The sequence below is a fragment of the Aythya ferina genome (genome assembly GCF_964211825.1).
Source record: "Aythya ferina genome assembly, chromosome: 3".
Classification (NCBI taxonomy): domain Eukaryota; kingdom Metazoa; phylum Chordata; class Aves; order Anseriformes; family Anatidae; genus Aythya; species Aythya ferina.
Genome location: NC_140298.1, coordinates 70,435,591 through 70,451,589, shown reverse-complemented (window position 1 = coordinate 70,451,589; position 15,999 = coordinate 70,435,591). Strand labels below are relative to the sequence as shown.

Genomic DNA, 15,999 nt, shown 5'->3' with positions numbered 1-15,999 from the left:
CCAGACCTTCCTGTGTTCTAAAATTCCTCTACTTCTGTAACAACGGTTTTTGAGCTTTTAATAACCCATCATAGAAACTTCACTGTTTGTAACTCTGAAGCCAGGACTTGGCACTGGTAGCAGCAGCAGGAAGATCTGCTCAGAGAGACTGCTTGCAACCGTTGTATCACCTAGAGGTAAGTCAGGGTGTTAGGCTACTTCAGGAAATGCTGAGGGGCACAGAACCAGCTACTTAGATACAGTTTTTTAACACAAAGACAGCAAAATCGTCTTAGATACCATATGAAAATTGAGGTCCTCTTGTTTACATCCTGAAGCTCCTCAACCATGCTGGTTCCTAAGCTCTCACCTCTGGCTTGGTGAAATCCCAGTATTCAAGAGGGGAGTGCAGGAAAAGCATCTGGTACATGGTCCCCAAAACCACAAAACAGCAGGGAGTGGGAGGAGTACAGGAGCCTCAGTGAGGCTGCCTTGAAATGAAAGGCCCAGAAATGCACCACTCTAACCAGGAGTTAAATTTCCAAGTCTTTGCAATGTATAATTCAAAGAGATGGGTCTCAACCACTAACAAAGTTCTGCATGCCACACTATTCAGGGTTGTAGGATGGATGTCTGCCTGGTTGTACCCGGCTGCATGCTTCTCTGCATAGCTATTCCCCACTTGGCATCTATTAACAGAAGAAACTGTGAAGGACTCGTGTCAGAAGAACCAACTGCCTTGATCATCTGAACACTTGGAGGATGCTGGAGGCTGGATTCAGAACGCCACTTTAAAAAGAAGTTACAAGGTAAGAAGGTGTAAGAAGATTTTCCCTTCACCTACCCCTCCTCTAGCTGCTTGGCACACATAGGGTGAGGCTCTTTGCCTTGATCCAGTTTTTCCATCAGATTTAACTTCAGGGGAAAGCTTAAAGAGAAAGATTGTCTAGTATAGAAAGGCACTTTCTGCTGGGCCAGAAACCAGTGCAGAATTAGTTCCTAGTGGAGATCACAAATTTCTTCTTTGCCTGTTTTTTTTCCCATGACACTCCAGAGCTCTTTGTGTCCCTCCAGGAATACCCTCCACAATCAGGATTTTATCTCAATCTCTCAGCAAAAGACACTGATCCTTGATTTAGGAAACAGTAAGTAGGTGGGAGATCTGGGTTTGGGGCCTGACTGCAAATTGAAGAGCAGGGACTCCAACTTGGTTAGTGAATAATCTCATTGAAAGATCTGGGTGTTAGGCCGCTAGAGGATAAGACATGTACAGTGACAGAACAATTAAAGTACACCAAAATTATTTAATAAGACAGTGGCTAAAGTAGTCTTTTGGGACTACCATTTATCATCACCCACTGTGGAAAAAGCAATTTCCCTGAAGACTGATCTATGGCAAGAAGAAAGAGAGCACTAGATTAAAAACAAAGCATACCTTTTTAAATAACGTTTAGTATATACATATACATTATTAATCATGTGGGAATTTTTTAATTGTGCAGTGCTTAATTGTGTGGGAAAGGTATTAGTATAGCTGATATTGGGGTTTAGAAGATACACCATCATTTGTGATTTTTAGCCCATTTCTAATGTGTGTTTTTTTTTTCCCAGCTGTAACAGTATGGTCTAAGACAAGAGTAATTGAGGTATTTTATGGTAATTGAGGAAGATTCTTTATGTTAGCACATTACAGTCATTTTCCCCCTCAGTCTACACTCCATGAAAACTGTAAACTATGACTGAAAACAAATCTGATGCAAAAACAGATCTATAAATGTAACCCTCCATACTTTTTCCAACTTTGGAAAAACAGAAACTACAACATTGACAACTTATTAGTTTAGTAGTTCTGCCAGTAACTAATACTATGGTTTGGAAATCTATTTCTAACAACTATTGTGTTGAATAAACATCCATGAAGGAATAGCTGGTATTACGCTTATGGAGAATTACACACCAGAAAATTAATATTAATTAAGAAATTAAGTGCTGATTACAGAGAATAGCGGTGAAGAAGAAAACAGTTAGTCAAGGACTAGTTGGCATCTTTCCTCCAAAGAAATCTGGAATTCATCCCTCTTATGATGGAAGTAACCAGAGTCATCTGCAAGATCCCTATACCTGGAGGTTACTTCATCTGCTAAGAGTTCGCTAGAAGAAAGGTGGGGTTGTTTTTTGTTTATTAAAAATAAATAAATGAACCATCTACATGAGATTCTCACAATTCTGTTGGCAAACAGACCCTTGGTAACTTTGTTCCATTACAGCTGTCTGGTTGTTTCCATTACAAAAGCCCACGTTCCAGAGGGAAGCCAAGCCCTTTGGCAACCATGCAATTTTCACACGAAAGTTCAGGTTAGTTCTTTAATGAGCCAGATACCTTACATGCCCTCTGGGGATGGAAAAAAAGGCAGCTCCACAGACATAAGATAAATAATTTCAATCTGATGTTTTTAATATCAGTTAGAAAATGGCTTTTACTAACACAGACGTGTACTTAATGATTCACTTTGCCTTAATTACACAGAAATAAGCTCTCATGATTCCATCCTGCTTGTGGTCTTCTCAAACTGAGTTATTATTTCTGCAGCAGATACCTGCAGAAATACATTTTTAGACCATCCCTACAGGTTTCTTGCTTTAGCTGACCAGCAAGTCTCATCTTATGAAAAAGAAGCAGATTTCTGATGCTGAAAGACACCGTGGTCATGCCCCTTTCACTTCTTCTAGCTGGATCATTGGGAATTTTACTTGTTTTTCAAACCACTTGGCTACAGTGAGAAGCTGCTTCTCCTGGAATGAACGCCCAATGAACTGGAGCCCAACTGGCAAGCCTCTCTCTGAAAGAGCTGTAGGAACACTTATGGCTGGCAATCCTGAAACAAAAGAAGTTATGCATACAAAGATTTACTATTAAAAAAAAATCCAGTTAAGAGTCATTTTTGTAGCAATTCTGAGAGAACTAGAACAAGTTACACAGAAGAAAAAGACTACTTAAGATCATTTGAGTAAATTAACTATGGAGTGTCACAAAAAATCAACTGAAGGAGTCAGCATCCTCTCAAAGGAGAACCAACTTTCCTCAAAACAAGATTTTGGTCTCTGGAACGTGCATGAATTCACCTTATCTGCACTTTATAAATAAATGATACCTACCTGGTTATCCTTGGAAGATAATACAAGAGAGGGGTGAGATATCTTAAATCTACAGATGAGGTTAAAAGCTGAAGGGAATAGACGTTAAAACTGACTAGACAGGAGAAAACAGTTGAATTCCTGTCCCTACTCACCAGCCATATTTGCAGCCTGTGTTAAGATATCATCTTGTGTGCTGCGGGTTCTGTTGTCTTCTTTGATGAATTCTATGTATGGGACTGCATCGCTCAGAGTGGTAGGAGTGAGTAAAATATCAACACCGCTTCTAAAAACTTTCACAAAGTCATTGGCAATGAGACGTCTGACTTTCTGTGCCTTGACAAAGTAATCCTCATAGTTCCTAGAAAAAAAACAGATGTGAGAGCAGGATGCTTTAATTCTGAAAATGATGAACATTTTCTCAGTTACCATACAAAAGAAAAGCCCACTATTCTGCCTAGTTAAGAGACTAACATTGATACTTGAATTTTTGATATACCACAGTCCTAGTCATTTGGTTAAGAAGTTTACTGTTTATGCTGTCATAGCAGGAAGAGACACGGGAATTCTGTTGAAAAAACATGAAGGGAAAACAAAATCCTAGTTAAAGACGTTCAACTAAAAATCAGAATACTTGCATGGCCTTTCTGAAACCAACCGCACATTGAATTTCATGGCAGAACAGCACAACAAAGCCTACAAATAATACAGAAATAAAGCAGGCTTTCAAAACAGGCATTAGTCATTTAGGATTCGATCCAGATAGATACTTAAAGTGTTTGAAAGAGTCCCATCATCTACTGAGATCTCTGAACGGACTGAAAACCAGGTATGTATTTCTAGCATACTTCCTCATAGACCATTACAAAGACCTTATCTTTCCCTGATTTTTTTTTTCCTTAAGTAAATATGTGATTTATGGCTTTCTAGACTGTCTTTATACAATTCTGAAACAGAAACAAACTAAAATAGTTAGCTTTTATGTTTTCTTGTCCTTTTAACTTCACATGCAAAACTGGTAAGAATTCCATTGAACACTTAAATTCAGAGAAGTTTGGTTTCAAAAGCAATCACCATCTACACCAGCAGCTACACTTCAGAAAAAAGGAGGGGGAGAAGGGATATTAAAAACTATCGTAAGGAAGTAGAAAAATCAATACATACTGAAATGCATGTAAGTAGAATAACTGAAAATGACCAAAAGCTTATTTGTCAGCATAATCTAAAGATTTAACTTTCTGAAATACTGTAATGAAAACGGTTGCAAAGAATAGGAGACTGCAGAATCTAGTTAAGAAGTTACAGTATTGAAATTAGCCATTCTAGAGTAATTTCTGAGGTCATCCTATCCATTAACTTCAGGAAACAGTAAAAGGAACAAAAAGGGCCTCAAATAATACTTTAATAACATTGGAAACGCTATTTTGGATGTTTGAACGAAGTGAAAAAACACCAATAAATCAAAACACATACTCTGTTAATTCTGATTCAATGTTTAGAAGCTTTAGAAGCAATGATTATTTCATGAACGACCACCTAGTTATTTTACAGATTTCAAAAGCAAGACAAAAATAATCTGTAAAATGCAACATTTGCAGGAGACACAGATGTTTGTACTTAAGTATTTATACCAAGAATGCTTTCTGAAGCCTGGATTACTTCAAATCTAATTTACTGTCAACAGGAACAGGACTCTCTTGTTCAATCCTGATAGAAGCCAATCTTACGTTCCTTCACAAAGAAAAGTGAGCTGCATGAATTTTAAAGCAGCCTTAGGAAAGTTGATCAGGACAGTTGTGTCCAGAAGGAACACACTTGGCAAGAATATCAGCATTCCATAAAAGCTGGTTGTTACATACTGACTGACAACATTCCTGTCTGAGAGCAAGCAGAAGTCACTTCTGATGAATACTGTTGCTGACAAGAGTTCTTTCAGTGGTGCATTTGTTTTGAGACCAATTACATGACCAGTTTTTCTGTTAGTAACAAAACAAATTAACTATGACTCCTATTTTCTCTCATAAATTAGGACTGCTAAATGAGGGGTGAAAACTGAGAAGGAAAAAAATCAAATTGATCAGATTCTCTACATGAGCTGGATAAAAACCTATCGTCTATAAAAACATTAATTCAGTACCTCTGCCAGTGCCTTCGCTTCCTTGTGTACTAAGGCAGAAAGCTATAGTTAATTTAATTGCCATATCACCCGACTTGCTCTAGAAGATCTCAGTAGAATGTATCAGCAGTTTTTCTGTGCAGCTTTAATGAGATTAACACCTATAGAACTTTTAATGCTACAACAGCGATAGCTGCACTATGATTTCAATGTCATGCTATGGGATAGATTTTTCCTTAGTTTAACTAACAGGTCACAATCTGTTGGGGAATAAAACTGTAAAGCTGTTGTACTTAATTCAGAAGGGTCACACTGGTATAACTAAGGGAAAGCATTTTTGTTCACTATTAACAGTTCACTAGGTATTACATAGGTAAAGCAGTAATTATATTAGAAGTAGTCACTAGTGTGAGGACATTAATTTGTTAAGGAAATGGTGATGAATTGCTCATCAAGACATGAAAAAGTAACTTAATAGATTTGATTTTCAAGATGCGTTCCACTTACTGTTTCAAGAGGAAGTAGTTTCCTGATAGAATTCTTCCTCTTACAACATCATTAAAGCCTTCTCGTCGTGTTGCAGCATACATACTTTCTGTGGACTCGTTCACATCAGAACGATGTCCTGTAAAGAACAAGCAATTTAGAAATTAAGATTTGTGATCCTTAAGATTTAGCAACATAAAATAGTGATACACTTAATAATACAATAAGCCACTGTTTGCTGCAGTCTGACATGCTACTGTTCTGGAAAACCATCAAAGCATCTTCCTATTTTACTACGGAGATATTAAAAAGATTTTACCCCAAGATACTCACGTGTCTACAAATGAAATAAAACATTTATGCTTTTACTCCAGCTTCTATTTGCACGGGGTTTTTATTCTATTCCAACTCAAAGAAACAATCACCAAACGTTCAACCATGAAATGTGTATCTATCAAAGCTATACTTTTAAATGCCATTCAGCAAGGTTTTTATTGTCTGAGAACAACAACAACAAAAAATTCAAAGGCCTTACCATATTCCAGTCCATCAAACCTGGCCATATTTGATGCCACTTCTGCTGTGCACAGCACATGATAGCAGACAATTGAGTAAGGAGTGTGTGGTAAACTCACTTCAATTACTTTAGCACCTGCATTCTTAAAGAGGTCAGCAGCTTTTGTCCAAACAGCCAGAATTTCACTAGAAAGCCCTGGTGCGTTGTACTCCTTAGAGAAAAACAAGAATTAGGGTGAGTGATTTTATATACCAGTTTACTTTTACTGACAACCAACACAATATTATTTTTGCTAAAAATACTTTTAAACTATTTGCTCAGCACTATAAGTTTTTGAATGTTTGTAAGTTTTATTATAGACTTTTGTATAACTCATTCCATAATAAAATTGCAGTTCTTTTCTGGAGGAGATTGTTAATAGACGACTAAGGGGATAACTGGGCAGAGACCATTCTGTACTGCCTTGCAGTTCATGGGTAGAAACTCTTTGAGTCTAAACCCTAATACTGTGGCTACTAAGCAGGGACGATATAGCTTAACTACCTATGCTATGACTGCAGTACATCAGTTGCAATTAGCATGCCTCAGTCAAACAAAACAACCCACCAAAGAACTACAATCACAAGGTTAGGATAAGCCTTAGATAAGCTACACTCCTGTTTTAAGAGCTAAGTTAAAGGCATTATTAAAATTCTCTACTTTTGAAGATATCAGCATTAGTTCTAACTCTCAATATGTGGGTTAAAGTACTGTCTGATCTCTGAATGGCTACAACTCATGTTAAAATATGCACGTACCTGTTCAGGATTATCTGTAGCAACAGAAGACAACTGTCCAAGAGATATAAATAATTTATCCATGCCACTATTTTAGATTTGCTAAAATCAAAACAGTATGCAGCTAACTAGTTTTCTAAAGATACACTGTTTGCCTTTCAGAGATTCTCATTAATTAACTGGTCAGTAGGCATCTTTTTACCATATCAATCTTTCATTTTGATAAAAACATTAATGGCTACAATAAAGTTTTCCTTCAACACCTACTGGAGCGCTGTGAATCATGGCTCTTTGTGCCATTCAAATGTTCAAAAAAATATTATGTTTTAACACATCGCCACGTAGACAAGGATTCAAAAACACCACACAAATCAATGCTAACCTCACTGTATGGGAAGTCACCAAGAGCAACTTGTGGGAGGCTACAGAAGCGACTGAAGGAAGTGCCACAGAGAGAAGCAAGAAATTAAGTTCCCCGTTTTCCCTGGAACTTCCTGACAGTGTTTCCCACAACAATGACAGAATATTTTAGATGAAGCACTAGCACACGCTCACTGAATTACCTACACAGGCAACAGAGCACATGATGCTCTTTTTCTGGAATTTCTCATACTATCTTCACTATTTTATATCACGAGACACTGTGAGGTGATGGTCAAGACACAAAGATTATGTTTTAGAAGTGCTATTTGCTGTTCCAATCCACAACCGTTGACAGGATTTAAGTATTACCTTAGGAATCCCTATACACAGCTTGCTGACATCAGGCATGTTGGGCAGCTCAAATGGCTGGAAGACATCCTGAATTGTGGTAGAGTCTTTAGGATCGTGTCCAGCAAGTGTGCCTGAAATATGACATGAAAAACAAGAGAATGTACACTGTGTAGCTGGAATGCAGTTTGCTTTTGAACAAAGACATGTATACAAAGACATGGGTAACAGTAATACCTAATACAACTGCAGCATCATCCACACATCTGGTTAAGATTCCTGGCACATCCATGGAGTTCACTAGAGGAATGAGACCATGGCGAGATATCAGTCCATATGTTGGCTTTAAACCTACTACACCACAGTGAGCAGCAGGGTTTCTGGTAGATCCTCCTGTGTCTGACCCTAAAGCTCTATGGTTTCAAAAGGATTACCATTAGTAAAATGATTCGGAACATTTCCAAAAAAATAAATATTCATGTCTTTTATATGGATTTAAAAATGTGTGAGCTCTTCTCAGATTAAAAGTCATAACCACAAAAAACATGTTTTAGTCAGCTCCATTTGTCCACTACTTTTCATCAGTATTTTTCTTAGGTCCTCTGAATTGGCCATCAGGAAAGCTCAGTCCTCTCTACAAACAGGTAAATATGTGGAATTTAGGCGCTCTGAGTAAGGCCCTAAATACCTACTTCCTGCTTCTCTGTTGGTCTGTTCCAATTCTGTGGTCTCTGAATGATATGTCTCATGTTGTAGCCTACAATTTCCAGATATTTGTGTTCACACACTATGAAGTAGCACATTGCAGCATACGAGGATGCAGTGACACAGTATGCTTTTTACCCCCAATAACAAGGCATGCTTTCCAAGGTCTAGAATGCTTTTCCTGTTTCCAAGCCTACAAAAAATAGCATCGGAATGCCCAGTTTAGAGTTGCTGTGTTCTAAAATTGAACTTCAGCTCTTTTTTTAAGGTTGTCTTTTTATTGCTCTTTCACAGATGAAACCTTGTCCTAAACTGAAAATTTTTATTTCAAAAATTGTAATGGAATTGGGAAGTCATGTTGAAATGAAAATTATTTTTCTGTTTTTAATGACTTTAAACTCAAACACCATTTTAAAAATAAGCCTGCTTTTACCAAAAGCTTAGCCAAAATAAAAGTCAGGAAGGAGAGAGAATTTTTACTAAGGTTGGTATGAGACTTTTCCTACAGGTATCCATTTCTGAGATGGCTGAACCAAATCCATTGACTTTGATGAAGTGTTTTTTTTTTTTAAGCTTTTATACTGATACAAAAAGAAATCCTTCTTTCTGTAGCATTTCTGTATATCCAAATCTAAAACTGAAAAGAGAGACTGGCAGCATTTCTGCTGCTTGAAAGAAATCAATAGAGTGGATATACAATAGGTTTCAGGCAATAAAATAGCTGGACAAAGAATCGCCCTGATCTGACAAAATGCTGAGCAGTGCAAAATGGAAGTTTTGTTGCATGCCCAGCAAAATAAAGGAAGATGCTAGGCCACCTCAGGATCAGGCCATTCTGGCTCACAACAAGGACCAGCAGTCCTCAGGGATGGCTGCACTGAGTTCAGTTTAAACAACATTAAATCTTTGAGTAGACTGCATCCTAGTGAAGGGTAGTGAGATGTAGAGAGGTATAATCAAAAAGAAAGGCAAAAATCAGGTTTGTATATTAAAAAAATAATAATAAAAGATTTTTACTCATTGATTTTTTTTAACAAGATAGATACATATAATATGTATGGGTAAACAAAAACATAGCAACTATAGAGCATTTTAAATATCTTCCAGTTAAATTCACAGAAATTAAGTCATCCCTTATAAAATGTGCTCTGCTATGTAGCTCTCAAAACTGTATAAAATGAAAGGTGTGAAGTTTTAAGTAACAGATTTCCTTTAACAGCAGGATGGAGAAGATGGTATAAACAATTCATTTGTTAAATAGCGTTCTGCTATTCCACGCAGATAATTGCTGTAAAAAAATACAGCTTGTTTATTTGTTATTTTAAATAAACTAAAACTCCACTCACTTTTTTTTTTTTTTTTTTTTTAAAAAGCAGACAAGTTTCTTAGTATCCTTGTAGCTGGCTGCCTTTTGTTAAGTCAGAGATTCGAAAGCTTTTAGACGCCAAATCTCAGGTATCTGTATTATTACATACTTTGCTATAAAAACAAAGGTGGGGAGGAAAGACTACTATACTGTTACAAGTTGAGGGATCTCATCATTTGCTCAATTAAGTTTTCAGTGTGTGTTTGTGTAATGTGCTTAATGAGGCAGAGGATGTGTCTCAAGCCCCATGTTATTTTTAAGAAAGTATGTGGGAATAACAATGAAATCGTCACTCCTTTAGTGCCATTATCATTTCACTTCATGAAGTGCAAAGTGGTCATATCAGTATGCTGAATAACACTTAAAATGAGTAAGCCTCAATTTGCCTACAGGGAATTATGCTGGCTTCATGCTATGCCATGAATAAACCAGGGATGTTGAAATAAATTCCTGCCTGCCAGTACAAATAATGCTTGCATTTCAAACAAGATCAACATCTTTTTGAAAACCTGATCTATACACTACATGATTAGAAAATTACAAAATGAAAGCTTTGCAACATATTTCAAGACATTTAATTAAAAACAACTCTAAAAAACCTCTTACGCAAAACACGTGAAAGATGATACAGCAGCCGCGCTGCCTCCCGAGCTCCCTCCTGTTATTACCCATTTGAACTCTTCATGCTCAGGATCAGATTTTGGTGCAGATTTTTCCTTGTACTGTCTTGAATAACTCCATGGATTTCTGACTGGTCCAAATACCCCATCCGTACTCCCAGATCTGAAACAGTTAGATAGGACAAACACAGACAGGAGTGACAGATGGCACATTGCTTTCACCAAGCTTTTCTTTACACAGTTCTTCATCCTTCACCCTAATAAATCCAATCTCAATGCAAAAAGACTGGTGTATGTACATCCTCGTGCAGTCAACTTCCACAGTGCTGTAAACTGTAAAAAGGGATCTTCATCCTTTTCTGCCACAGAACCTCAGTTGTTCTTTGTAACCTCTGCTAATGCCACTGGAAAGAATGTAATCACTAAAAAAATAAAACTGAATTACAGTACATAATAGTAAATCTGTAGGTCTGCTACAAAACACAGGCCTTCTGGTTTCCCAGGCCTGCATTTGGAAACGGCAAAAGATGACCACAGTGATGTGGGAAACCACCCCGTTAGATGTGAGGGTCAAAGCTCTACAATGGCAGAAACAAGCACTCCTCTGTAAATAACACTATTACTTTATAGCCTTCTCCTGAGACCACAGTCCCTTGGTTGGGAGTGCTAGCCTGGCTCCTCAGAATCTGGTTTCAGCCAGCCTGAGGTAACCTAAGCGTGGGCTGCCACCAGGAGGGAGGGACTTTCCACCTTCCTCACAACTGCCACCTCACGTTCCCTGACTCCACAGCGTCAGTGTTATTAGCCAAATCACCAGAGCTGGCAGTTCACACAGTTGAAAATTAACCTAATTGAGACATTACTTCTAAGCTGGATCAGCTCCCTGATCAAGCTTCATGGCGCAGCCACTTTGGTGCTAGCATAACAGAACAAGCAAACACACAGTCCAGAGGTGAGGCCTGGGGTGAGAAAATCCGTTTTAGCAGAATCCGGGGCTTTAATGAGCTCAGACTACTTGTAACACTGCATGATGAGGTTTTTTCCTGTGCTTTTTCCCTGCCCTTCCTCTGAGGCATGTCTCTGACTTTACCCAGAATGATTCAAGCTACGTATTTTCACCCAATCAAATATATCTCTTTGGCTTTAGCATAGGCAAATTGAAGTGTTGCTCTAATTTATCCTGTTCACAGCAAATCAGGGAGTACTCATACAATGCTACTCCAGCACTGATACAGGCAGTAACTGCCATCATGGGCGTGATGATAATTAGCTAAGGACAGAAACCACCAATAAAGAAAGAGAAAAGGCAACAAATAACAGGTGTAGTAACCAATTCTAACAACACACTTTTGAATCTGAAGTCTACTTGTCTGTGGCCTTCTGCTAAGGCTGTGCCACTTACTCCCTCTCAAACATAGCCATAATTGAACATTACATTCATAAAAATTGACATTTGTATCATTTACCCAACAGTATAAAAGTTCATGCAACGTTTGAGAAATTCGTGGAACTCTAAACACTCTTTGCAGATAAGCACTCAGCATTTTCTAACCTGATACAAAGAGAAGTTTAAGGATTACAGATAGATCAGAACAGATGAGGTGAAACCACATGTTGAAAATAATAAACGTCACTCACCCCATTGCAAATTCATCTAGGTTTGTTTTTCCTAAAAGCACAGCTCCCTGATTCTGTAATTTCTGAACGACTGTAGCATTGTAAGGAGGAATATAACCTGAAAACAATCAGAACAGTTAAGGGAGTGATTACTGATATACGGTTGATTTTTAGAAATAGCTACTCCTCTGAACACTTCAACCTTGCCATTATTAGTGTATAAGAATTATCAAGGCAGTGCCCAAATTTTGCTTCAAGACAATATCAGTAATTCTCAAAATTTAAAATAATCTCAAAATAAACCAACTACTGCTTTGTCTCCAGTGTCTTTTTTTTTTCCCCTCCACAATTTATCATCCAGTAATTCTGGATTATACATTTTTACATTGTGGAGCTAAGACTTTACACAAATGAGTTACCACAAGGTTGGCTGAATTACTGCATTCAGGCAATTTGCAGGAGCTGTCTAAAAGGAGGAGAAATGAGAAATACCTCTTTACAGATGAGTGCTAATTTATCTTGAAATATTCCCATTATCATGAGATATAGGTGCATATGGTTAGCCACAAGCTGAAATACTAACTGACTATCCTGTGAACAAATGTGTACCCTTAAGCACTATGACCTTATATAAACTACTATGAGAACTGTGTCACTTACATGAAATCCCAGGTAGCAACCAATTCCTTTTGTTAATAGTGACAGGGATTTCTCCACCCCCACACTCAAATGGGACAAGGACATCACCACTCCTGATACTCTCAGCCACAATACTACAATCAGCCACGAAGGGCCTAAGAATATGCATAAGGAAAAGCACCTCAGGTAATAACACTTTATTTAAATGGCAATGTCATGTTTTGTTTCTTCTGCTTGAAAAAGTGTAATAGACTTCTGATTTCTTGAACTAATCCTATCTTCCTCAAAACTTGCCAGTTTTACTTCGTGCAGAATAAAGCTGATATAAGAAATGTTTTCTACTTTTCCTTTTACTATGGAAACATTAGAGTACCTTCAAAGTTTTGATGGAGTGCTAAAAGAAACAATAAGCTTAGGAAATTTCAAAAAATTTAAGTCTTAAAGAACATGTTTATAAGTCCGGAATGTAGAGAAAAAAACAACACGTTACTATCTACTGTTCCTTCAGCAATATGAAAACACTATGTAAGTCAATTATAAATAGAATAAATTGTCTGCATTTCGCTAGACACAATAGCAGCAAAAAGTACTGACTGCTCTTCTGTAAATCTAAAAGCAACATGAAAAAGCATGAGTTATGGAATAATTTCGTTTTAATATAAGACCTAGAATAAACATTGCTTTGTTAAAAGCAATGGAACAATATGAAAGGAGATAATACACAAGAAAAAAGGTACTAGATGATCTTGGCAGAAGAAATCAAACACATTTTCTGAAATCAATTTAGATCTCTGGAAGACTATTAAACCTGTAAGGAGAAGAGCTCTGAAATAAGATCCAATTTTACTTTAAAAGCTCTACCGTACCTTTTAGCATGTTTGATGCACATGTTGTCTCAATGCCAGCTGTATTAAAGTTGTCCTTTACTGCAATAGGAATTCCATCTAAAACACCAAGTGGCTGACCTGCATTAGGAATTAATGCAAAGAAAGCAGAGATTAAATCAATGTGCTACATACACAGCCTTCTCATCACTTACAATTTATTTTACGTGTCACTCCTGGTGCTTTTTGGAATAATGTTATCCACTTAACATCTGATGGTTGTCTATTACGTTTTCAAGACCCATCATCTAAAACTACTATTAAGAATTACGCCTGCCCAGACCAGACCCATACCTGCAGAACACGCAAATGTCTCTATGCCTGCAGGCAGCTGCTTTTGGATAGGATAGCTAGCTCAAAGGAATGTTTAAATGTTTACTTCTTCAAAAGTGACCACACAATGCTTATTTCAGCCTTACGTGCTGTCTAAATCTACTTCATCCCTAGGCAGGTGGCCAAAAGTTCTGCCTACCTGACATACACAGTAGATTTAAACAAAACTAATAATAATAATAATCCTGAAGCAGAGAAAGCTTTCCCTAAGTGATTAATTATCCACCGTGCAGGAAAAACAAAAAGATACTAGGAAGCTAAATTCCCTGGCTGGCAATTTTCTTAAGCTGTCAGGGGATAACAAGTTGTCAGTCAGGAAGGGAAAGAAACAAAAAAAAAAGAAAAAGAAAAAAAATTACCCTATTAGGTGAAAAGTTCCCTTTTCTATCTTTCAGGAAACACAAAGGAAAATGAGGATGGTCAGGGTGGCACCTCTGCCTCTAAACGCTGCAGATAACAGGATTTAATGCTGTTCTTTTTACTCAACAACTGAAATTAAAGCTGCTTTCCTTTCATTTGCTTTTTTAATTTAAAACCTGCCAGGCTTAGGTGGATGTTTGTCTACTTTGATGTCCTACAAAAGGACTGCACCTACAGCAGGCCTACAAGAAGAAGACCACTGCACGTGCCTGCTCATTGTAATCACTGGCTACCAATCTAAACCAAACTTCTGAAAATAAATGCAACCAGTGACAGTGCTGTCTGATAACTACAGAGCATATTTAACCTGCAACACCTGCCTTTGAAATAAGGTGCCTGTTTTGGAGCAAGTCTTGCTTTTGGTTTTTGAACTGAACACGCTGCTGGGTGCCAAAGCATGCACCCCCCACAAACACCCACAGAAACCCCAGCTGCAAATCCCATCCCCTAACAGTCAAACGAGCTGCACAAACACCTGTGTCGGAAAGAAAAATCACTTTATCTACCACGGTGAGCTCCTCCACAAGAGTTTTTTAAGGATTGCTATCAGCTGCAAGCAAGCCAACGTACCTCTTCGGTATCTTTCCTCTGATTCCTTAGCCTGCTTCAGGGCGGTTTCTTCAGCGACGGTAATGTAGGCGTTAAGCAGCTTGGTGCTTTTGATGAGAGCCAGGCACTTGTGGCACAGCTCCGTCGGAGTGACCTGCCCTTCCTTCAGCGCTGCCGAAACCTGGAAGGATATTCGCCCTTTTCAGCGGCACGCTGCGCGTGTGCTAAAACACCTCCCAACCACCACCACCATCATTATTATTAATAATAATATTACCACCACGACCTCCCTGGCCCTGGGCCGCTCACCTGGCGGAGGGAAGCTCGCAGCATTGCTTCCCTGTGACCACCACCACCACTCCTCCTCCTTCTTCTCCTCAGCGCCTGGGCGCCGCCATCTTGTGGCAGCCCCCAGCGGCGCCATTGGCGGCGGCAGCGAGGCGCCGGCCGCGCATTGGGCTGCGGGGCGAGGGAGGAGGGCGGCGGGGCCGGCACCGGGATCGGGATCAGGACCGGGATTGGGATCGGGATTGGGATCGGGACCCCGGGGAGGATGGGGCGGCTGCCGGCCCTGCTGGTGCTGGTGCGGGTGCCGGTGCGCTGCTTCGGCGGCTCTCCGCGGGCGCGCTCCGCCATGCCCTCCTGGGTGATCGACCGCTACGGCCGCAACGAGGTGCTGCGCTTCAGCAGGGAGATGGCCCTCCCCGCCATCCAGTTCCCCAACGAGGTGGTTGTCCGGGTGCACGCCGCCAGCCTCAACCCCATAGACCTTAGCATGAGAAGTAAGTGACGGGGACCGGGCCCCCCGGGGCGGCTTCGGCGGGGCCGTGAGGTGAAATCCTCGCGTGTCGCCCCGGGCAGCTCCCGCTCGGCTCCTGGCCCTCTGCCCTGCCACAGGGGTGTTAGCAAGGGGTGGCCTCCCCTGGGAGGCTCCCAAATTCCCCTCTCTTTGGGGTCAGGGAGGCTGAAGGTCAAAAGCACCTCAGTGTGGGTGAGCTGCCCCGAGCCATGCCGCACGTTGCCTTCTCCCGTCATCCCCAGCTGGCACCATGAGCTGACCCAGGAAGCCCATAGCTTTGGGTGACTCTGTACTTGACACGTTTCATCTGATTTTTCCTCAGTTTCAGGCTTCAAATTGCAGGAAGG

At 39.6% G+C, this 15,999-nt stretch overlaps 1 protein-coding gene across 1 annotated transcript; it reads right to left on the bottom strand.

Moving 5' to 3' along the window:
- Window positions 1-2,329: 2,329 nt before the first annotated feature.
- On the bottom strand, window positions 2,330-15,629 carry QRSL1 (glutaminyl-tRNA amidotransferase subunit QRSL1). Its single transcript, XM_084514556.1, has 11 exons — window positions 15,163-15,629; window positions 14,875-15,034; window positions 13,534-13,632; window positions 12,050-12,146; window positions 10,398-10,574; window positions 7,958-8,133; window positions 7,742-7,854; window positions 6,252-6,444; window positions 5,738-5,855; window positions 3,270-3,475; window positions 2,330-2,855 (listed from the first exon to the last, which is right to left on the bottom strand). Exons 1-11 carry the CDS (start codon window positions 15,487-15,489, stop codon window positions 2,686-2,688), a joined length of 1,836 nt encoding a protein of 611 aa, XP_084370682.1. The 5' UTR covers window positions 15,490-15,629; the 3' UTR covers window positions 2,330-2,685.
- Between the last annotated feature and the right edge of the window lie 370 nt (window positions 15,630-15,999).